The following is a 22,616-nucleotide window of genomic DNA, read 5'->3' as shown; positions in this document are numbered from 1 at the left end:
AGGAAGAATGGGCAAAGATACCTCAAACAATAATTGAAAGACTCTTGGCTGCCTACAAAAAGCGTTTTCAAGCTGGGATACTTGCCAAAGGGCGCAGTACAAGATATTAACTCTGCAGGGTGCCCAAACTTTCCCATCTTTCCTTGGCTTCTTTATGCACATTAATACATTTTTTTACCTGGGTTGCCCAAACTTTTGATCCCCACTGTATACAGAAAATAATATAAAAATATAATTAAGGAAATAAAACAGATTAAAAAAGAAAAATGTTTTGTATATGGTTTTATTTAGAAAAATTAAATCTTGGTTATTAGTTTCCTTAAATACCCAAATCCCATACATCATCAATATGCACTTAAAATAATTTTGTGCCAGCTATATTGATGATGTAAATATTTATGATAAGACAATTTTGGCAGATTTGTTCACCAATTTTACAACCGTTCAGGGGTTAAATATGTGGTCTCTAAATTTTGTTTTCAACTTCTATCTGTAACTGTTCCTATGATAATGAAGCAAATTGCTATGGCCATGAAAGGTGCACTCATGTGGATGATAGGTGAGAAGCATGGTTCAGTATAATTTACTTTGCGATCCACATCATCTTTTCAGCAACTTCCATTAAACTTGTAAATACTCTGTGGACAGATCTCAATCTGTTTTTGCTACTTATGTTTTCTATGAGAGCATGAGAAGTAATATGTGGTAGCAGGAATGCTTTGCTGAAGACACAGCAATTTTCCCTGCGGTATTTCATGAAGATGTAATTCTTCAATGGATTCTGCAAACTAAACTTCTCTCACATCACATGTTAATATTGCCTTACCAGCACAATGGAAATAGATGTAATTTGCTTGAAAAAGTTTATGAAACATCTAAACATATAGAAATGCTTCTTTGTGAAGTTAGATCTGCTGTTTTGTGACAACTAAAAAGGGTTTTTTCAGGAAAAAAAAACCCAGCTAATTTCTTTTAAAAACAGCTCCACGTCTCCAGGTTGTGTGTGGTATTACAACTTGGCTCCATTCACTTCAATGGAACTGAGCTGCAGAACCACACCCAACCTGGAGACAGATGGGGAGCGTTTTTTTTTTTTTTTTAAAGAAATTAGCTCTGTTTTTCTATTATTGGATAACATCTTTATAGATTTTTAACCTAAGATGATGAGGCAGATTTGATATTCAGTCCTAGTGATGAGAGAGTGAAGAAATAAGAATATATTTATCAAATTAATGGGCATGGCTCTGCGTAAAGAGGAGGCAGGGGAGCATGGAAAGTCAGCTCCCGGCTTTAATGCGCTCAGAAGCGCTATAGCAAAGCTGCTACCGGGAGGTCTAACTTTTTATCTGCTGGACAGAATTATGTAAGTGACCCCTAATTTTAATGCTGTTCAACCACACTATAACCAAGGGTATTGAGTTTAGTGCAGGTGAACAAGCTGTCAGTCATTTTAGATTCGGGATGGGTAACCTAGAAGCAAATTAGACCCACTGAAGGTAACATCTGCAGCATAAAAAGTGAAAACCTGACGCATACTGTGTGAACAAAGCATTACATAAATGCACTAAATACAAAAAGTAATGTATAATAAAGCCCACCCTATAAAATCAATTATTTATGTTTCAATTAAATTAGGCAGTTACAATTGATTTTATTTCCAGTAGTAATAACTTCACAGGTGATTACTCTTGTGAGTTAGTCCACAATGGTTTCCTTTTCTGTGTGAAGGCCTCTATTCCTTCTTGTCCATCTTTTAACATCAGGTTTTGTACCATAACTTCAGATGTAAATCTGTACGCCTCCTCCAGGCTTTGTGAAATTTGTTTGTAAAATGTAGCTTTTCCAAGAGCAACTACTGCGCGGCTAGTCTGGCAAATTTTACGTGCAAGTTTTATGGTTTCTTCTTCCAAGTTCTCCTCGGGTACCACCTTACTGACTAGTCCATGCAACAAAGCATCATGTGCTGATATAGGTTCACCTGTAAACAACATTTCTAAGGCAACCTGTAAGAATAAAAGGAACAATACATTTAAGAAAAAAAAAAAGTATACTGTATACTGTATAATGTAACAGCTATGCTATGAATATGGGCATAACATATTTTATTATGTACATAAAAAAATGCATTTTTAAAGATACACAAATACATATGGACAAACTCAAATGTTTGAAAATAATGGGGGGGGGGAATTTAATAATGACTGTGCCATATTTAATTTATAATAAAGATCCAAATGAAACCACACCCCCATGCTTTCACCAATAGTGGTGCAATGTTGCTGAATATCTTGGCAACATTGCCCAGCGATTGGTAAACTTATGGGTGCATGGTTTCACCGGCATGTGGGAATGCCGCTAAAGAAGTTTGTACCTCTTAAGAAATTTAGCGCATTTTACTATATATTCTCCCTCATTAGTCTATTTTCTCTTAGGGGAACCTAGCAACAGCTGATGGATAGGTACAGATGATGCCTTTTAGTGCCATCTATAAATGTATGTGCAATTACTGCTTCAGTAAGATCGTGATTGGGGTCAGGGCTTCCCCTCAGGTGAGGTCCTGACTGGGGGTGAGGCTTCCCCTCAGTTAAGGTCCTGTCAGTAGTTTTAACAGGTTCATAACTCATGTATGAAATATGGTCAACAAAAATTATTAACATTATGACCTCATGAATTGCAGGAAAATATAAACAATGTAATTTACATCTGAGCCAACTATTTCCCAGATATATTAAATAGGCAGTGTCATTAAAATCCATTTTTTGCATATGATACAGCAGGTAAAATAAATAAGATTTGTAATTTACTCCCTGTAAAAAAAAAAAAAAAAAAAAAAAAAGTCTTTATGTCACTTTCATGGCCTAATAAATCATAGGCAGTGAATAGCACTCGCCCTCCCTGTTTCATACACAGTCAGAGAGCATGTGCTATTTACTGCCTATGGCCAGACAGCACTTCCTGAGTTTGGTCTCCTGCCAGCCCAGCAGGAGACCAAAGTCTGTGCTTTTGAGCAGACGGAATGTCGTCTGGACCAGAAGGGAGACCCCTAGTGGTCAGATTTATAAGGCCATTTTTATTTTGTTTTTTTTACAGGGAGTAAATTACAAATCTTATTTTACCAGCTGTATCATATGAAAAAAAATTATTTCAAATGACAGTGCCCATTTAAGTACTTTTTTATGTCAGTAATTCTAGGAAGGTAGTTTTTGCAATATAATAAAGCAATACGCAGGTATTCTAAAAATATGCAGATTTTTTGTTATAAGTCATAAATAAATGAGTATATAAACACTGATAAATATAAAATTAGTATCAATTAGATATGAATATATAAATAAAATTAACCCCTCATTTTGGCCTTAAGGACCAGACCAATTTTATTTTTGCATTTTCGTTTTTTCCTCCTCGCCTTCTAAAAATCATAACTCTCATATTTCCATCCACAGACCCATATGAGGGCTTGTTTTTTGCATCACCAATTGTACTTTGTAATTACATCACTTATTTTACCATAAAATGTACGGCGCAACCAAACAAATATTTATGTGGGAAAATTGAAAAGAAACCCGCAATTTAGCAAATTTTGGAAGGTTTTGTTTTCACGCTGTACACTTCCCGGTAAAAATGACATGTTTTCATTATTCTGTGGGTCAATACGATTAAAATGATACCCATGATTATATTCTTTTCTATAATTGTACCGCTTAAAAAACAATTTAAAACCATTTTAACAAAATTAGTATGTTTGAAATTGCCCTATTTTGACAACCTATAACTTTCTCCGTATATGGGGCGATATGAGGGCAAATTTTTTACTCCATGATACTGTTTTATCAGTATCACTTTTGCTTAGGTTTTACTTTTTATAAATTTTTATAAATTTTTTTTGGAATAAAATGTGACAAAAAAGCAGCAATTTTGGACTTTTTAATTTTTTTTACGTTTACGCCGTTCACTGTACGGGATGATTAACAATATATTTTAATAGTTCAGACTTTTACGCACGCGGCAATACCAAATATGTGTATAAATAATTTTTTTTTACGCTTTTTTGGGGGTATAATGGGAAAAAACGTACGTCTTACTTTTTTTATTGGGGATGGGGATTTTTCAAATTTTTGTACTTTTATTTAAATTTTTTTTTTTTTTTATTTTTTTTTTTTTTTTTTACACTTTTTATGTCCCCATAGGGGACTATTCATTGCAATCAGTTGATTGCTAATACTGTGCAGTGCTATGTATAGGACACAGCACTGCTCAGTATCATCGGTGATCTTCTGCTCTGGTCTGCTCAATCTCAGACCAGAGCAGAAGACCCCGAGAGACAGCCGGAGCCAGGTGAGGGGACCTCCGGCCACCATGCTGGATGATCGGATCCCCGCGGCAATGCCGCGGGCGATCCGATCATCCGTTCAAAGTACCGCAATGCCGCAGATGCCGTGATCAGTATTGAACACGGCATTGGAGGGGTTAATGGCGGACATCCGAGCGATCGCGGATGTCCGCCAATACCGGCGGGTCCCTGGCTGCTGATAGCAGCCGGAACCTGCCGGGCATGACGCGAGTACTGCTGCGGTGCTCGCGATCATGTCGGCGCGTAAATGTACGTCATTAAGTACCACGTCACCATGACGTACATTTACATCCATTGTCGTTAAGGGGTAAATAAAGCATTATAGGCTTATGATGTTAACTACATATAGTAGAATTACCAGTCACAGAAGTAAGTAACTATATCACAATATAACATTAGTAACAAAGTTAGTTCAGACATCATATAAGATACAATACATACAAATACAATATCATATACAGATATACACTGCTCAAAAAACATAAAGGGAACACTTCAACAACACAATGCAACTCCACGTCAATCACACTTCTGTGAAATCACACTGTCCACTCAGGAAGCAACACTGACAATTTCACATGCTGTTGTGCAAATGGAACAGACAACAGGTGGAAATTATAGGCAATTAGCAAGACACATGGAGTGGTTCTGCAGGTGGTGACCACAGACCACTTCTCAGTTCCTATGCTTCCTGGCTGATGTTTTGGTCATCCAGGATGGCACATCAATCCGAGCTGTGGCAAGAAGGTTTGCTGTGTCTGTCAGCGTAGTGTTCAGAGCATGGAGGTGCTACCAGGAGACAGGCCAGTACATCAGGAGACATGGAGGAGGCCATAGAAGGGCAACAACCAGGCAGCAGGACCACTACCTCCGCCATTGTGCAAGAAGCAGGAGGAGCAATGCCAGAGCCCTGCAAAATGACCTCCAGCAGGCCACAAATGTGCATGTGTCCACTCAAACTTTCAAAAACAGACTCCATTAGGGTGGTATGAGGGCCCAACGTCCACAGGTGGGGGTTGTGCTTACAGCCCAACACTGTGCAGGAGATTTGGCATTTGCCAGAGAACACCAAGATTTGCAAATTCACCACTGCCACCCTGTGCTCTTCACAGATGTAAGCAGGGTCACACTGAGAACGTGACAGACGTGAGTCTGGATACGCCGTGGAGAACGTTCTGCTGCCTGCAACATCCTCCAGCATGACCGGTGGGTCAGTAATGGTGTAGGGTGGCATTTCTTTGGGGGGGCCGCACAGCCCTCCATGTGCTTGCCAGAGGTAGCCTTACTGCCATTAGGTACCAAGATGAGATCCTCAGACCCCTTGTGAGACCAAATGCTGGTGCAGTTGGCCCTGGGTTCCTCTAAATGGAAGACAATGCTAGACCTCATGTGGCTGGAGTGTGCTACCATCAATGCCTTCCTCTTGCAGGAACTGCTATGGACTGGCCCGCCCATTCCCCAGACATGAATCTGATTGAGCACATCTGGGACATCATGTCTTGCTCAATTCATCAATGCCACGTTGCACAACATACTGTCCAGGACTTGTCCACCTCATCAGGAGCATGCCCAGGTATTGTAGGGAGGTCATACGGACACGTGGAGGCCACACACACACACACACACACACACTACTGAGCCTCATTTTGACTTGTTTTAAGGACATTACATCAAAGTTGGATCAGCCTGTAGTGTGGTTTTCCACTTTGATTTTGAGTGTGACTCTATATCCAGACCTCCATGGGTTGATAAATTTGATTTCCATTGAAAAGTTTTGTGTGATTTTGTTGTCAGCACATTCAACTATGTAAAGATGAAAGTATTTCATACCATTAGTTCATTCATTCAGATCTAGGATGTGTTATCTTAGTGTTCCCTTTATTTTTTTGAGCAGTGTATTACTCTGATAAAAGAAATCACATCCAATTATATCAATAATGGGCAAAATTAAATTTCTAGATATATAAAAATGATCACTCCGCCCATTTCTAACTAACTCGCAGACAACTCTGAAAAGATACTTTTAAAGTCATAGTACAATATATATATATATATATATATATATATATATATATATATATATAATCATTGGTACTTAATTTGGATGGAAATTTAAAATAAGTTACCTTGTGGGAATATTATTAACATTAATTAGCTAGCAAAGGGTAAATAATCTATATAATCTCGTTGCAGCTTTCTCTCAGGGTTTAGGGATCTCTGAAGGGAAAAGTCTCCACGTCTTAGACGATAAAAAACACCATCACAGCACAATGCTGTCACAACCATGCTTAACTGTAGGGATGGTATTGGGTGGGTAATGAGCAGTGCTTGGTTTTGTCCACACACGATGCTTAGAATTCAAGTTCAATTTTGATTTTCTGATAATAGAATCTTGTTTTTCACATTATGAGAGTCCTTAAAGGGGTAGTCCGCCCCTAGACATCTTATCCCCTATCCAAAGGTCTGGGGCATCACTGCAGTGTTCTGAACACGGAAGCTTGGGAGGAGGCATAACAGCTAGCCCAAAGCTTCCGAGTTCAGAATGCTGTGGTGCTGCCCCAGACATCTTATCCTCTGTCCAAAGGGGATAGGAGTGGAGTACCTCTTTAAGGTTTTTTTTTCCCACAAGCTCCAGGCAGTCTTTCATGTGTTTTTATTTTTTACTAAGAGGATTCCTTCTGCACACTCTGCCATAGTGTCCAGACTGTTAGAGTGCTGCAGTGAAATTTTACCTTTTGGTGGTTTCTGCCATCTTTGATAGGATCTTTGGAGCTCAACCAGAGTGATTATTGAGCTCTTTTACCAAGGCCATTCGCCCCCGATAACTTAGTTTAGTGGGGCGGCCAGCTCTAGGAAGAGTCTTGGTAGTTCTAAACTTCTTTCATGTAAGGAATATGGAGGCCACTGTGCTCTTGGAAGCTTCAAGTTAAACAGGAATGTTTTGTACCCTTTCTAGATCTATGCCTCCACACAGCCATGTCTTGGAGCTTTTCTGGCAGTTCTTTCCTCCTGTGTCTTTCCAAATCCTGTCTAACCACCTGAATTTACAACAGGTGACTCAAGTCAAGGTGTAGAAACATCTTAAAGATGATCAAGAGAAGTAGGAGGCCCCATAGCTAAATTTCAAGTGTCCATGCACAATTGTAGTTTTTCCTTTAAAAATTGCAAAATTTCTAAAATTCTGTTTGCACATTATGATTATGGGATATTTTGGCCAGGGATGTGGAAATCCAATTGCCCAACGCCTGGAACATGTAGTTCCGGGCAGGTGAATTTTTCATAGACTCAGCCCTGTATCAGGCAAGCAGGGCGGACTGACTTTTTTTTTTTTTTTTTCAAATAATGCCGATGTGAGGTACAGGAGCGGTCGCAGACTTGTTTGGGATGCAAGCTTGCACCACACACCAGCGCTCAGCGTGAATGGAGCAAGGCTCCTGACTCGAGCCCACTCCATACTCGGCGGCCCCCGGCTGATTTCAGTAGCCGGGTGCCGCCGCTAATAGCCCGGCATGCAGCGATCGCTGTGGCCGGCTATTAACCCTTTAGATCACCGCTGCGAACGTTGACAGCGGTGTCTAAAGGGATCTTTTAACCATCCCTGGTGGTCTAGCGGGGTGAATAGCCTGTGGAGGTAGCCGGAGGGCTTACCTCTGCATCATGGCTGCCCCCATAGATCTGCATTTGATTGAGCCTGCCTTGAGCAGGCTCAACCAAATGAACACAGATCAATGGAGTTTAATAGAACTGCATTGATCTGTAGGAGGAATCTAAATCATTCCCCCCCAAAAAAGTGTATTAAAAAAAAGAACGTTTAATAAAAGTTTAAAAACACCCATTAACCCCTTCCATATTAAAAGTTTATATCACCCCCCTTTTCCATATAAAATATGTAAACATAATAAAAATAAACATATTTGGTATTGGCGCATGCGCAATTGTCCGAACTATTAAAAAATAAAATTCCATATCCCGTACGGTAAATGGCGTTAACGTAAAAAACAAACACAGAATTGCATTTTTTATGTTTATAACATCATATCCCAGAGAAAATGAAGTAAAAAAAAAGTGTTCAAAAAGTCAGATCAATACCAAAATGGTACCGATACAAACAGCATATTACGGCCCAAAAAATGAGCCCCCATACAGCTCAGTATACAGAAAAATAAAAATGTTATAGGGGTCAGGAATTTTTTCTTTTAAATTAAAAAGTAAAAAAAAAATTATTAAAAACATGACGGAAACGAAATTAATTTGGTATTTGTGTAATCAGGCCGACCTAAAGTATCAAAATAATATGTAAGTTTGACCACAAGGTGAATGACGAAAAAAAGAAAACCCCAAAATTTGCACTTTTTTCAATTTCCCCTGACAGATGGAAAAATAAGTGTAATGGCTATTATAGGATGAGGAGGAAAAACAAAAGTGCAGAAACTAATGAAGACCTTATTTACATACTATTTTGGCTGAAATTATGTTATCTACCAGGACAAGTGGATTTTCTTGAGGGACAAGTATATTATGTTCCGCTTTAGTCCCTTGGACAAGTATTTTTTTTATTTCCACACCCCTGATTTTGGCATAAGGCCACAACATACAATGTAAAAAAAAGTGAAAGGATCTGAAAACATTCTGAAAACGTAACACATTGTATATGATTCATACTTAAAAAATTAACATCTTTAGTGAATTGATAAATGATCCCCTCTCATGAATTCTAAAGAAAAGCCCTGATAGGTGGAGCTTCACCTGAGAGGAAGCCCCAACCCAAATGGAACCTCACCTGAAGCAGTAATTGTACAGTAATGCATTCAATTCATTTTCAAATGGTCCTTTCCCTAGATAAAATGTAGTTTGTATGTTATAGCTTCCTGTACAAAAATATATGTATGTTATAGCTTCTTAGCCAAAAATATGGTAGAAAATAGGTATTTACTGAAATGGTCTTATTCCAAAATGATACTAACCTTTCTTGGTACTGCTCTTCCTAAAGCAACAGCAGGTGTAGAACAAAACAGTCCTACATTGACACCCGGAGTTGCAAATTTAGACTTCTCAGACACAACAGCAATATCACAGCTGGCAACAAGCTGGCATCCAGCTGCTGTGGCAAGTCCATTCACCTGGGCTATAACAGGAACCGGAACGGTTTGGATTGTTGTCATAAGCTGCACACAACATACAGGAAAGATATTAATGAAGCAGAAAAATGCATTCACATTTTAACAACACTCCAGAATCCGGCAGATCTTCCCCAGCTCACTCTGTCTTGCTAAAAGCTGGGGGCAAAGCTGTCAGACCTAGTCTTCTTTCCCTATTATGTATACTAGTAAATGATAACCTAAACAATGGAGCCTGAGGACACCACAGTAGGCCTGGGGTTGTTGAATCTAGTTCCTATCTTGCTCCCCCTCATAACTGACAGATCACAGAATGTGCAACATGTCAACATAATCTAAAGATTTTAAAATCTTCATGAAACATTTATTATAGTTCAAATTACTTTCACCTTATAACATTTCTCAAAAAAACACACAAAAGTAAGAAAACTCATCAGAACTGCACAAAATGTGAACTGACCCTAACCTACCTATGAGTCTCAGCAATTATGGGGGGAATTTATCATTTTGTGTCTATTGTAGACACAGATCTACCCCTTTAAACTGCTTGTCTATTGTACACTCTTGCTCAGAATTTACTAAGGCTGTACACTCCTTTGATAAATCTTGTGTAACTATAGAAACGCCCCCCTCGCTCTACCGTACACTCCTTCTCTACCTCACAGGAAAAGTGGACATAGGGATTTTGTTCTATTGCTGTGAGGTCGGATTCCATTGAGGTTTTTTGTCCATCAGCAAAAATGCCAGAAAACTGTCCCAGCTTTTTCCTGTGTTTTTTCACTTTTTCTTGTGTTTTTTACTAGCGTTTATGCTGGTGTGTGTAAACAAAAAAAATGTACTAAACTTAGTTTTTTTTCTTTGAAATTTAGATACGTGAATGCGGAGCACTATGTCAGATTTGGTGGATTGCGACGATGAACAGCATTTTTTTTTAAATGTCAATAAAAGGGTTAACGAGGGCTGTGGGGGAGTGGTTTTTTTTATAAAAAATTTTTTTCAAAGTGTTGTTTTTTTATAATTGAATTTTCAGGCTTAGTAGTGGAAGGAGTCTTGTAGACAGAATCCATCACTAAGCCGGGGCTTAGCATTAGCCCCCAAAACAGCAAGCGCTAACCTCCAGATATTACCCCGGTACCCACCGCCACAGGGGTGCCGGGAAGAACAGGTACCAACAGGCCCGGAGCGTCAAAAATGGCGCTCCTGCGCCTAGGCGGTAACAGGCTGGCGTTATTTAGGCTGGGGAGGGCCAGTAACAATGGTCCTCGCCCACCCTGGTAACGTCATGCTTTTGCTGCTTGGTTGGCTTCTGGCTGATACTGAAAAAAATTAGGGAACCACACACACTTTTATTTATTTATAAAAATAAAATAAAAAAAACGCATAGGGTTCCCCCTATTTTCAGTATCAGCCAGATACCAACCAAGCAGCAACAGCCTGATGTTACAAGTGTGGGCGAGGACCATTGTTACTGGCTCTCCCCAGCCTAAATAACGCCAGCCTGTTACCGCCTAGGCCCAGGAGCGCCATTTTCGACGCTCCGGGCCTGTTGGTACCGGCTCTTCCCGGCACCCCTGTGGCGGTGGGTACCGGGGTATTAATTGGGGGTTAGCACTAGCTGTTTTTGGGGCTTAACGCAAAGCCCTGGTATAGTAATGGATTCCGTCTATAAGACCGGCTTCCACTACTAACCCTGAAACTTCAATTATAAAAAACACGGACACATTGAAAAAATTTATTTAAAAAAAACACTCCCCCACAGCCCTCATTAACCATTTTATTGAAAAAAAAAAAACACTGGTCATCGTCGCAGTCCACCGAATGCGACGCAGTCCTCCGCATTCACGTATCTGAAATGAGAAGAAAAGAAAAAACAAGAAATAGGGGTTAGTACATTTTTTGTGCTCTTCCCTGGGAAGAGCGCACATAATGCAGCGTGTTCTTAAACAGGGAGCCTCCAATTGTTGCCAAACTACAACTCCCATCATGGGGGGGCTGTAGTTAAGCAACAGCTGGAGGCACACTGGTTGCAAAACACTGAGAGTTTGTTACTTAAAGGGGTACTCCGCCCCTGGCATCTTATCCCCTATCCAAAGGATAGGGGATAAGATGTTAGATTGCCGCGGTACCGCTGCTGGGGACCCCGGGGATCGCCGCTGCGGCACCCCGCCATCATTACTGCGCAGAGCGAGATCGCTCTGTGCGTAATGACGGGCGATACAGGGGCCGGAGCAGCGTGACGTCATGGCTCCGCCCCTCATGACATCACGGCCCGTCCCCTTAATGCAAGTCTATGGCAGGGGGCGTGACGACCACCACGCCCCCTTCCCATAGACTTGTATTGACGGGGGCGGGCCGTGATGTCATGAGGGGTGGAGCCGTGACGTAACGATGCTCCAGCCCCCATATTGCCCGTCATTACGTGCAGAGTGATATCACTCTGCGCAGTAATGATAGCGGGGTGCTGCAGCAGCGATCCCCGGGGTCCCCAGCAGTGGGACCGCGGCAATCTGACATCTTATCCCCTATCCTTTGGATAGGGGATAAGATGTCTAGGGGCGGAGTACCCCTTTAACTCAGTGTTTCCCAACCTGTGCACCTCCAGCTGTTGCAAAACTACAACTCCCAGCATGTACGGTTTGTCAGTGCATGCTGGGAGTTATAGTTTTGCAACAGCTGGAGGCGCACAGGTAGGGAAATACTGAGTTAGGAAACAGACAATGTTTCCCAACCAGTGTGCCTCCAGTTGTTGCAAAACTACAACTCCCAGCATGCCCAGGCAGCCAAGGCATACTGGGAATTGTAGTTCGGCAACATCTGAAGGGCCAATGTTACAGAACTACATCTCCCAGCATGCCTGGACTGTCTGGGCATGCTGGGAGTTGTAGTTTAACATCTGGAAGAGCACAGATTGCAGACCACTGTACAGTGGTCTCCAAACTGCGGCCCTCCAGATGTTGCAAAACTACAACTCCCAGAAGCAGCAGTGAAGAGCTTCACTGCTGCCACCTCCACTTACCCGCTGCCCCCAACCCGTGTGCCTCCAGCAGCTCTCGGCGTCATCTTCCCCTGCTGTGCCCCAACTTCGAGCGGCGGGGAGAGCAGGGGAAATGAACTTTACCCACCAGTCAGCTTTACCCACCAGTCTGTCCCATGATGGGAGTAGCAGTCCTTACTGTGCCAAAATAGACACTTTGGTACGTGTCCTCCGAGGTGGTGTATATTTGCGCATGAAAATACAGTTTGCACATTTTTTTGCGAAAAAAATACAAAAAAAAAAACGCAGTTAGTAAATTGATTCTACAGTAGAAAATGCTCTATGGTAGAATTAACCGTAGAAAAGGTGATGAAGAATTCTATCCAAATTTGCGCAAAAAAAAAGACGCAAAAAAACACTTGCGCTTTTTTTTTTGCGGAAAAAAAATAGACACAAAATAGCTCTATATACAATGATAAATTCCCCCCATGGAGTCTAGCCAAGTGATAGAGAGATTAGCAGGTGATCTCATAAGGAGAAATGCAGTGATAAGACTCCACTCACTCTCTCTTCATGCCACACATAGTAAAACAGGTAAGCTACAAGGCTTACACATCAACATCTAGATTTTTCTCTAATAATTGCCTATGCTGCACTATATCAGCAAAAATTAATAAATAACCCAGAGTTTTTAGTTTTTTTTAGTTTTGTTAAAACACACGATGCTCACCTTGACACAGGCATCAAATACATCAATATGATGGGCCTTGCCATGAGCAGCTGTGAATTCTTTCAAATTGTGTCCAGATGAAAAGACTGGTCCATTTGCTAGAAAGCAAACAATAGAGAAAGTTTATTATGATAAGACATCTGTGCATTAGGATGTAGCAACAATAATAGTGACGGTCAATAATAAATTATGTACACAGCATGCTCTGATCAGGTTTATGGAGAAAATCTAGGTCTGGCAGACACCTGAAGAACTTAACCTTCTAAAATGTATAGTGCCTACTAATGTAAAATTAGTGAAGGGCATTAATGAGTGTCTGATAAGGGTATGACTGTTGGGATCCCCAACAATCACAAGAATGGGGGTTCCTTCTGATTGAATGGAGAAATGACGGGCATGTGTGCTCCTGCACACAAAGATAGCCTAAACTGTAAACACATACTACTGCCTCTCCATTCAACCAAAAGGAAAACAGGACACCTGTTCTTGTGATCTGTGGGGGTGTCAGCTTGAAGACCTTTGCTGATCATACACCTATTAATGTCTTTAAAATATCATGAGATGTATATATTTTTCAATATACAATATCATTGAATATATATGTATCAAAAGTTATGGCAACCATGTATTAAAATAACAAGGTCACCAGCAGCAGTTTCTAGAATATCACAGAATAGTATATATAGATATGGCATCTATGACATATTGCCATTCTATTTCAAGTACACATGTAGTGTGAGGAAGAACAAGGCCATATGTGGATGGTTGGTAATTTCCAATCAGGAACGAGTACATAATACATACCCCCACAAGTTAATGCATACTCAATCAACCCACATGGTAAACCATATATGTATATTTATAGAAACAATAGGGGGTATCCAGCTTCACAGCAAACTGTTCAAAGTTCAAGCTTTAATGTAGTCGATTAAAAGAACATGGATGGCAGTGAAGATAAAACAAGCGCACCAACGCGTTTCAGACTTACAATAAGTCCTTAGTCATGGCCATGTAAGTTCAAAACGCGTTGGTGCGCTTGTTTTATCTTCACTGCCATGTTCTTTTAATCGACTACATTAAAGCTTGAACTTTGAACAGTTTGCTGTGAAGCTGGATACCCCCTATTGTTTCTCTAAAATTATATACGGGCAGGCGGCCCGCTTCTCCGAGCTCCAGCGCTTCTGAAAACAGGCATCTCCCAACACGAATACAACTGGGCCAATGTGGTAAGTGAGCTGAGTGGCTCTTTTTTCTATGTCTCCTGTATATTTATAGATCGGGAATACATCCTGAATTAGGATAAACATGTCCACATTTATAAACACTCCTTCAGTCATCATAAACACACCCATCATCTGAGAATAAGTGGCTCCAGAGAAAGCCAACGGGAGTGCATGGAGGAAGGAAGCTCAGGAGACCAGGCCAACCTGGAGGAGGCGTGGATGAAGACGCTAGGACAACTGACCAGATGGAAGAAGGAGGCGGCCATCTTCGACAAGGGAGCAAGATGAATCCATTATTTTGTATGGACTGACTAGGCCTGAGATGGTGAGATTATCTTGACATTAAACTCTACCATTTCTATGAAAATTCCTACATAGTATATAAACTAATCATTGTAATAGATACAGTATATCTATGTATGTATGCATAAGTGCCATATTTACTCATTAGTTAATAAATAATTTACTTTTTATATAAAAGCCTGGCAGGATAATTTCTCAATTGTAGATGAGAAATGTTTTCTTGATTCTGACATTTCCAACAATGTCCTTCACCAAATTTTACAGTAGGCACTATAGGGGGGGGGGGGGATTTATAGTGGTGCAGCTGTCTCATAGCAACCAATCAGATCGCTTCTTTCATTTTCAGATGCCCTTTTTAAAAATAAAAGAAGCAATCTGATTGGTTGCTATGGGCAACTGCAGCACTATAAACTCTACATGGGTTTTGATGTATTTCTTCCTATGCTTTTTAGAAGGTTGAGTTCAGGTATTCACCAGACCCCTAAAATGGAAAGGGACTGTTTTGGGAGTTTATGTTATCTACTATGATTGTCTCACGTCACAAATGTTCTTCTGGCTGAATTTTCAAAAAGTACCTAGGACACATTTGAAAACCATGGGGAAAGTCTTCCCAAATGAGTGGAGGTTGTTACTGCCCAACTCTATACGAACACCCATAGTTTTAGAATGTGTTGTCCAACAAGCACATAAAAGTTGAGCTGGCACACATGTTTAGCCATATAGTATATTTTAATTATTCACATTATTGTGTGCATCATATTACATGAGAAAATAACAGCCTTGTAAAAAAAAAAAAATGTATTACTAAATGTATTTGCCACTCCTAGTGACCTTTACATAAGTCACTGCTGCCTAGCTTCTTGTGAGAGCTGTCAGTAGGCAATAGAAAAGCCCATAACATTTCTTGAATTACTTTTGGCCACTATGAGTATTTCTACAAGGCATCGCCCTCTGGAGAACCCGACCTGTCCTGCAGACAACCCTCATGTGTAATGCTTTACTTGCCCTGTAGTGGCACTGTAGGGAAACTGGACACTTCCCACATCGATTACAGGTGACTGCTGTGGGACCCATACATTAGTCATATACAATGCACAATGATTTCTATACTTCTAGGCATGTAGACTGTAATTCTGGGAATACCTGCAATCACAATGACCCTCAAATCCTTGTCATCAATTTCATGTAGGATGTCCTTTTGCAGAGCTTGAAGCATAGCAAGTGACAATGCATTTCTCTTCTGAGGATTATTCATGGTAATTTTTCTATACAGAAACAGATAAAAATGACAACCATTATTCCCACAAAGCCAGCGTTACAGCGCTTTACAACTACAGAAAACAAAAATAAAATAAGTCATCAGTGTGTGGTTACTGGTGGTCCGACCCCTGCTCAGTCAGCATTAGTCAACAGACTTGCATTAAGGGGACGGTCGTGACGTCACACGGGGGCCGAGTCCTGACGACACGGACTTCCGTTCCCGGAGTCGCGACTCAGAGGTTCCGGTGAGAACACAGGTGGGTGCCGCAAGCAATAATGCGGGGGTCCCCAGCGATCAGACTTCTTATCCCCTATCCTTTGGATAGGGGATAAGATGTCTAGGGTGGGCGTACCCCTTTAAAGGAAAACTGACAGCCTGTTAACCCACACTAAACTCAATATATTGGGTTATAGTGCGGATGACCAGCATAAAATAAATAAAAAAAGGGCACTTACTTTAATAGGTGGAGAGATATGTCAGTTTTTTTCATCTATTGCACTGCTGTGCACAAAGGAGGAGGTGAGCCAGCCCGCCCCTCTCATGAATATGCAAATGTCTTCACTCTCACATCACGAGGATGAGAGAGCCTGCCAGCGTGTGAGTGCTATGCTCTCTGAGCAGAGCGCAGGTGGCGTTGCTTTGCTACACCTGGGTGTAAAGAGGCAGCGGCGCCTGTGGTCTGATCAGAGAGCTCACATGCCGGGAGGTGTGAAGAAATTTGAATATTCATTATGGGGGCGGGGTGGGCGCTGAATATTGAGGAGACAGGGGAATAGACATATATGAGCAAATAGATCCATTTGGATATGTTTTGTACTGAAGTTCAGCTCCATTCACTGTAGTGGAGGGGCTGCCTATAGCCATATTAACACAGCAGAATTTTTGCAGAAAGTCCACCCAAAAAATTTCTGACGCACATTTTGCAAAAAGAACATGCCGGTGCTAAGACCACTCAGAAAAGCCCTGTCTCCAGAGATATCAATGCATTTTCAAGCAGATTTCGTAGAAATCTTTGCAACAGATGTTTCCAAGCACAATCTTTCCACTGGAATCCGCTCAGAAATGCTGCTGTGTGAACATGGCCTTAGTTTACTTCTAAGGGTATGTGCACACTGTGGAATCTCCGCTCGCAGAATTCCATCTGTCGGCCGCCACCAAAAATACTTTGGTGGTAGGACCGCGCAGCACTGCGCCATCACTGCTGATGGCTATGCAGTGCTCGCGGACTTCTGCGCAAAGAACAAATACATTCTTTGCGCAGAACAATTTCAGCCGCAGAATTGTCCGCCATTGAAATTCCTCAGCGGAGGGGTCTGTGGAAGACCAATTCACACTGATGCTAATGTTCAAAGCACGGATTACTGCTCACGGAATTCCGCGGGAACTACGCAGTGGGAACATACCCCTTACTCAGAAATAGTAGCACATTCTGAGTTACCAGTTTATTGTCTGCTGTGAATGTTCCCTATCCTAAGGCCATTTTCAGGGTACATTCAAATGGGCATTACCGGCACATTTCCCAGAGCTGAACTTCTGCAGCAAAAAAGCCACAGCAGCTCCCATTGAGGTCAATGTAGTCTGCTGCAGATTTTCTGCTGTAGAGATTGCACTGTGGAAAATCCACAGCAGGAAACACAAACCCAGAGAGGTAAACTCGCGGGTAACCTGCCCATGTGAACGTACCTTCACACAGTACTATTTCAGTCAGTATTTTGTATCAGTATTTGTAAGCCAAAACCAGGAGAAAATAGAATTTAATTATTTTCATCTCTGTGTTTTGTGCAGAGATATTCCGGCATCCCATTGACATTTTCAAAGGCTTTATTCTTCAATTATTCAATCCAAGCACTATGTACGATTTGATGCTTTTCAGACAGAGTGGGGGCTCAGCTATTGCAGAAATACATAGAATTACAGGAGGTTTAAAAGGGGTTACATTGCTGTGGTTTGTAATTGGCTGTGTGGTGCAGTTCTTCTGGGGACCACGTGTTACAGGAACCAGGAAGAAGCAGTAAAGAGCAGGCATCGGTAGCCCTCGGAGTAGAAGCTGTGGGGAATCGTGTAGGTGAGAATTACCTTTTTTTTTCAATTCAGCCATGTGCATAGTGTAGCAGAATCCCATTGAAATCAACGGGAGTCGCTGTGTGAACATAGCCTTAGACCAGTGTTTCCCAACCTTTTTCGGGTCGGGGCACACCTCAGGAAAAAAAATTTCCATGGGGCATCGCTACCGAGGTTGACAAGCAAAGAAAAAGAAAAAAAAAAAAAGGGAAAAATGGTAAAAAACGCAATGCACTATATCTATTTATAAATGGGGATGTAGTTGCTGTAAGTGCTGCTTTATACAGCAACTCACCAATGACGTCTTCTCTAATTTGAATTGTTGCCTTCTCTTCTCCATCTGGTCCGGGGCATCATCACGATTTCTTCCACACACAATTTAAAACTGCAAAACAAACCTATTAGGCTCTGCACTTTTTTTTCTTTTTTTACATGGGTGACAGAGGGGTGTAGAAGAGTGTACATGGGTGACAGAGGGGTGTAGAAGAGTGTACATGGGTGACAGAGGGGTGTAGAAGAGTGTACATGGGTGACAGAGGGGTGTAGAAGAGTGTACATGGGTGACAGAGGGGTGTAGAAGAGTGTACATGGGTGACAGAGGGGTGTAGAAGAGTGTACATGGGTGACAGAGGTGTGTAGAGGAGTGTACATGGGTGACAGAGGTGTGTAGAGGAGTGTACATGGGTGACAGAGGTGTGTAGAGGAGTGTACATGGGTGACAGAGGTGTGTAGAAGAGTGTACATGGGTGACAGATGGGTGTACATGGGTGACAGAGGGGTGTAGAGGAGTGTACATGGGTGACAGAGGGGTGTAGAGGAGTGTACATGGGTGACAGAGGGGTATAGAGGAGTGTACATGGGTGACAGATGGGTGTACATGGGTGACAGAGGGGTGTAGAGGAGTGTACATGGGTGACAGAGGGGTGTAGAGGAGTGTACATGGGTGACAGAGGGGTATAGAGGAGTGTACATGGGTGACAGAGGGGTGTAGAGGAGTGTACAGAGGGGTGTAGGCAGGTGTACAAGAGTGAACATGGGTGACGGGGGCATAGGGGGTGACAGCGGGGTGGACAGGTGTGAATAGGGGGTGGACATGGGTGACAAGGATGTGGTCAGAGGGGTGTACAATGGAGGGTGTACATGGGTGACAGGGATGGATGGGGGGGTGGACAAGGGTGACAAGGGGGTAAAAGAGGGACAGGAGTGACAGAGAGGGGTAAACTGGGGTGAAAAAAGGACAGATGGCTGAACAGGAGGGTGGACATGGGTGACAGGGTAGACAACGGGGGTAGAAGGGGGGTAAACATGAGTGACAGGGGAGTGGACAAGGCGGACATAGATGACAGGAGGGTGGACATGAGTGACATGGGTGACAGTGATGGACGGGCATGGGTGACAGGGATGGACAGGGAGGACATGGATGACAGGGGGAGTGGACATGAGTGACGGGGGGGGGGGGGGTAGAGGTGGGTGACGGTGGTGGAGTTTGGACAGGGTTGAGAAGGGGTAACACAGGGGTGGAAAGGGTACGGTGCCTTAAGCAAGCCGGCCCGCGCAGCTTGCAGTTCCACGGCAGGCACAGGAGTCCGGAGCAGATGCAGCTCGTTCCGCCCCAGGGCACCATTTTTGGCTCACTGCGCCGCAAGGGAGAGGGGGACTGAGGGGACGCAGGGGGACGCTGTGTGCGCAAAGCCGTCGGGCCAGAGCGGGGCATTTAAAAAAAAATAAAAGAAAAAAATAAATCACGGCAAAATCCTGCGGCACCACGCACAGTGCCGAACGGCACCGCGGTTGGGAATCACTGCCTTAGACAGAAAGAAGAGGCCGGCTGCAGCATTCAGGAGCGGTCTGGCAGTACCTCTCTTTCCATTTAGAACACATGAAAGTTCAGCTGAGCCAAACGTTTACGTGTATGGGGTGAGAAGGAGTCCTGGGTGTCTGTTCGTTGCAAAATCCGCAGCGTGTGACCCTTCCCTTAGAGCATGTTCACACAGCGGATTGTCCGTGCAGAATTCCGTCAGAATATTCCACTTCAGCAGAGTCCCATTGATTTTAATGTGATTCTGCTGCACTGTGCACACGGTGGAATTTCCACCGCAGATTTTTACTGCGGATTTCGCTCGGAAATGCATCGCCCTCTAGGAGACAGCGCATTTAGGCTAGGTTCAGACTACAGAATCTCCGGGCAGAAAATTTCTGCCCGGAGATTCTGACTTCCGCCTGCGCCGACTGAATAAGTCGGCGCTAGGACCGTGCGGACACTGCAGTCTCCCATAGACTGCAATGTGTTCCGCGAGGAATTCCGCCTGAAGAAAGAGCAACCCCTTTCTTCAGACGGAAATTTCTAAGCGGATTTATTAAGCGGATTTTCCACTTCACAAATTCCAAAGTGTGAATTTGTGAACAGAAAACCATTCACTACACTAGACATTTTAGCAAGCGGAATTTCTGACGAAAATTTTACGACTGAATTTCTGTCGGAAATTCTGTAGTCTGAACCTAGCCTTAGGAGCAGTCCTAACACCCGCCAGAACTTCCAAATGAGCAGAATGTCTTCATGTGTTTTCCTGGCAGACATTCTGCACATTTTCCTACCGTGTGAACATACCCTCAGGCTGCTTTTACATAAGTGTATCTACCCTTTGTATTACAATACTTTGCAGAGCTAAGGTTACTCTATGGGACTATTCACACAGGCAAATAAAATAGGTGAACAGTTAAAAAATATTCAGCATAAGCTACTTTTATCCATTTTGCAAACAGAAAATGCCCCTTAAGGGTCTATTCACACGTACAGTATTCTGCGCAGATTTGATGCGCAGGATTTCAAGCTGTGTTCAGTTTACACTGAAATCTGCAGCAGAAAATAGATCATAGAATAATAGATCATAAAAGAGGTTATCCAGGAAAAAAAACATTATATATCTCAATTAGCTGCAGAAAGTTAAACAGATTTATAAATTACTTCTATGAAAATCTTAATCCTTTCAGTACTTATGAGCTGCTGAAGTTGAGTTCTTTTCTGTCCAAGTCCTCTCTGACACCTGTCTCGGAAACCGCCCAGTTTAGAAGCAAATCCCAATAGCAAACCTCTTCTACTCTGTGCAGTTCCCGAGACAAACAGAGATGTCAGCAGAGAGCACTGTTGCCAGACAGAAAACAACAGCTCAACTTCAGCAGCTGATAATTATTGAAAGGATTAAGATTTTTTTTTTATAGTAGTAATTTACAAATCTGTTTAACTTTCTGGAGCCAGTTGATAAATATAAAAATCCTGCCCGTCAAATCCGCGTAGAATACTGTACATGTGAATAGTAGTGATGAGCGGCATTGCCCATATTCGAATTTGCGATATTTCGCGAATATATAGACAAATATACATTTATTTGAGAATTTCGCATGTTCGTTATATTCGCATATTCCTGGAAGAAAACAGTGAGGGGGTGGACAACGTTACTATTGGTTGCTAGGGATGTTGTTGATAACCTCTGACAAATGGATTTGCATCATTCTAATTGGCTCACAAGGGAAAAGGAGGAATATGCGAATATGTGGGAAAAAAGTGAATATTCGCAATTTCGAATATATATTCGCGAATTTGTGTTAAAAATTCGAAATGCGAATATTCGCGTCCAAAACTAGTGAATAGACCCTTAAAGTGTATATGGAGGGAATATAATAAAATGTAATTTCCCAGGTGGCTCTGGGGCATAGTAGCACACGTGGACTGGTTTTAGCCCCGCCCCCTGGCTGACAGCTCGCAGTGACCCGCAGGAGGGAGGGGTCAGTTGTGTGTCACCCTGTGCACTCCCTCCTCCATACCTGAGTGGCGATGTAAATATCTCAGCAATGTAATACCGCACAATGTAGCTGAACACCAGAAAGCTGAATATATGCTGATGACGTCACTGTATTATCCAGGGGACTCGGCTGACCCTCAGGGCTCCACATTACACGGACACACTACCTTGCTGTGCCCGGACACTGAACTGTCCGTACCTTATGCCAGCCTGCTGCACGCACTGGGTGAGGGGCACATGTTCCTGCTGCCCTGTGCCCGCCAGCCCCCTCCTCAGCACGGTCACTGCCCACCCCCGGGCCCTCACCGCTGCGGGACACAACCGAGGAAACATCTGCAGCTCGGTATTCTCAGCTAACTTTCCAGTATATGGCAGACTCCGGAGACACAGTGCTGCCCCCTAGTACGGAGGATCGGTACTGCAGCACTCTCACAGCTCTGGTCTCAGCAGTGTCATGTGGAAAAATCTGCCATTAATTTAACCCCTTGATGATCTGGTTATTTTTATTTGTCATCATTTCTTTTTAAAACATAACTCTTCCAATTTGTCACCTGCAGATCTATATGAGAACTTGTTTTATACCGAACCAAACTTTATTATTATTATTTTTTTTATTATTATGTGGTAAATCAAAATAAAAACTATTTTGCAACTTTTGAGGGGTTTTGTTTGTACACTGCGCAGTTTATGGTAATACTGTGTGTGTGCATAACCTAAGGCTAAGTTCACACATCCGAAATTCCACTGCAGCAGAATCCTGTTGATTTCAATGGGATTCTGCTGCTCTGTGTACACA

The 22,616-nt window shown here is 42.3% G+C and overlaps 1 protein-coding gene across 4 annotated transcripts; it reads right to left on the bottom strand.

Annotated features, from left to right (window-relative positions):
* Positions 1-250: 250 nt before the first annotated feature.
* On the bottom strand, positions 251-22,401 carry ECHDC3 (enoyl-CoA hydratase domain containing 3). 4 transcript variants are annotated; one of them, XM_056573305.1, is made up of 6 exons: positions 22,020-22,151; positions 18,316-18,405; positions 15,842-15,963; positions 13,173-13,270; positions 9,316-9,516; positions 251-2,003 (listed from the first exon to the last, which is right to left on the bottom strand). In XM_056573305.1, exons 3-6 carry the CDS (start codon positions 15,951-15,953, stop codon positions 1,683-1,685), a joined length of 732 nt encoding a protein of 243 aa, XP_056429280.1. In that variant the 5' UTR covers positions 15,954-15,963; positions 18,316-18,405; positions 22,020-22,151; the 3' UTR covers positions 251-1,682. The 4 variants fall into 4 exon arrangements, with proteins under 4 accessions (XP_056429280.1, XP_056429281.1, XP_056429279.1 ...); XM_056573306.1 differs by lacking the exon at positions 22,020-22,151 and adding an exon at positions 21,843-22,009; XM_056573304.1 differs by lacking the exon at positions 18,316-18,405 and having other exon boundaries at positions 22,020-22,401.
* Positions 22,402-22,616: the final 215 nt, after the last annotated feature.

This window comes from Hyla sarda, chromosome 4 (assembly GCF_029499605.1).
Source record: "Hyla sarda isolate aHylSar1 chromosome 4, aHylSar1.hap1, whole genome shotgun sequence".
NCBI lineage: Eukaryota > Metazoa > Chordata > Amphibia > Anura > Hylidae > Hyla > Hyla sarda.
The sequence above is the reverse complement of the archived record's forward strand: the minus strand, read 5'-3'. Positions and strand labels throughout refer to the sequence as shown.

Coding starts and splice junctions, on each gene's coding strand:
- ECHDC3 (XM_056573304.1), bottom strand. CDS start 22,153: ATGTTTCCTCGGTTGTGTCCCGCAGCGGTGAGGGCCCGGGGGTGGGCA. Junction 13,271..15,841: donor GAGGGTCATTGTGATTGCAG/GTATTCCCAGAA, acceptor TTTGCTTTCTAG/CAAATGGACCAGTCTTTTCA. Junction 2,004..9,315: donor GAAGAGCAGTACCAAGAAAG/GTTAGTATCATT, acceptor TTATTCTTACAG/GTTGCCTTAGAAATGTTGTT.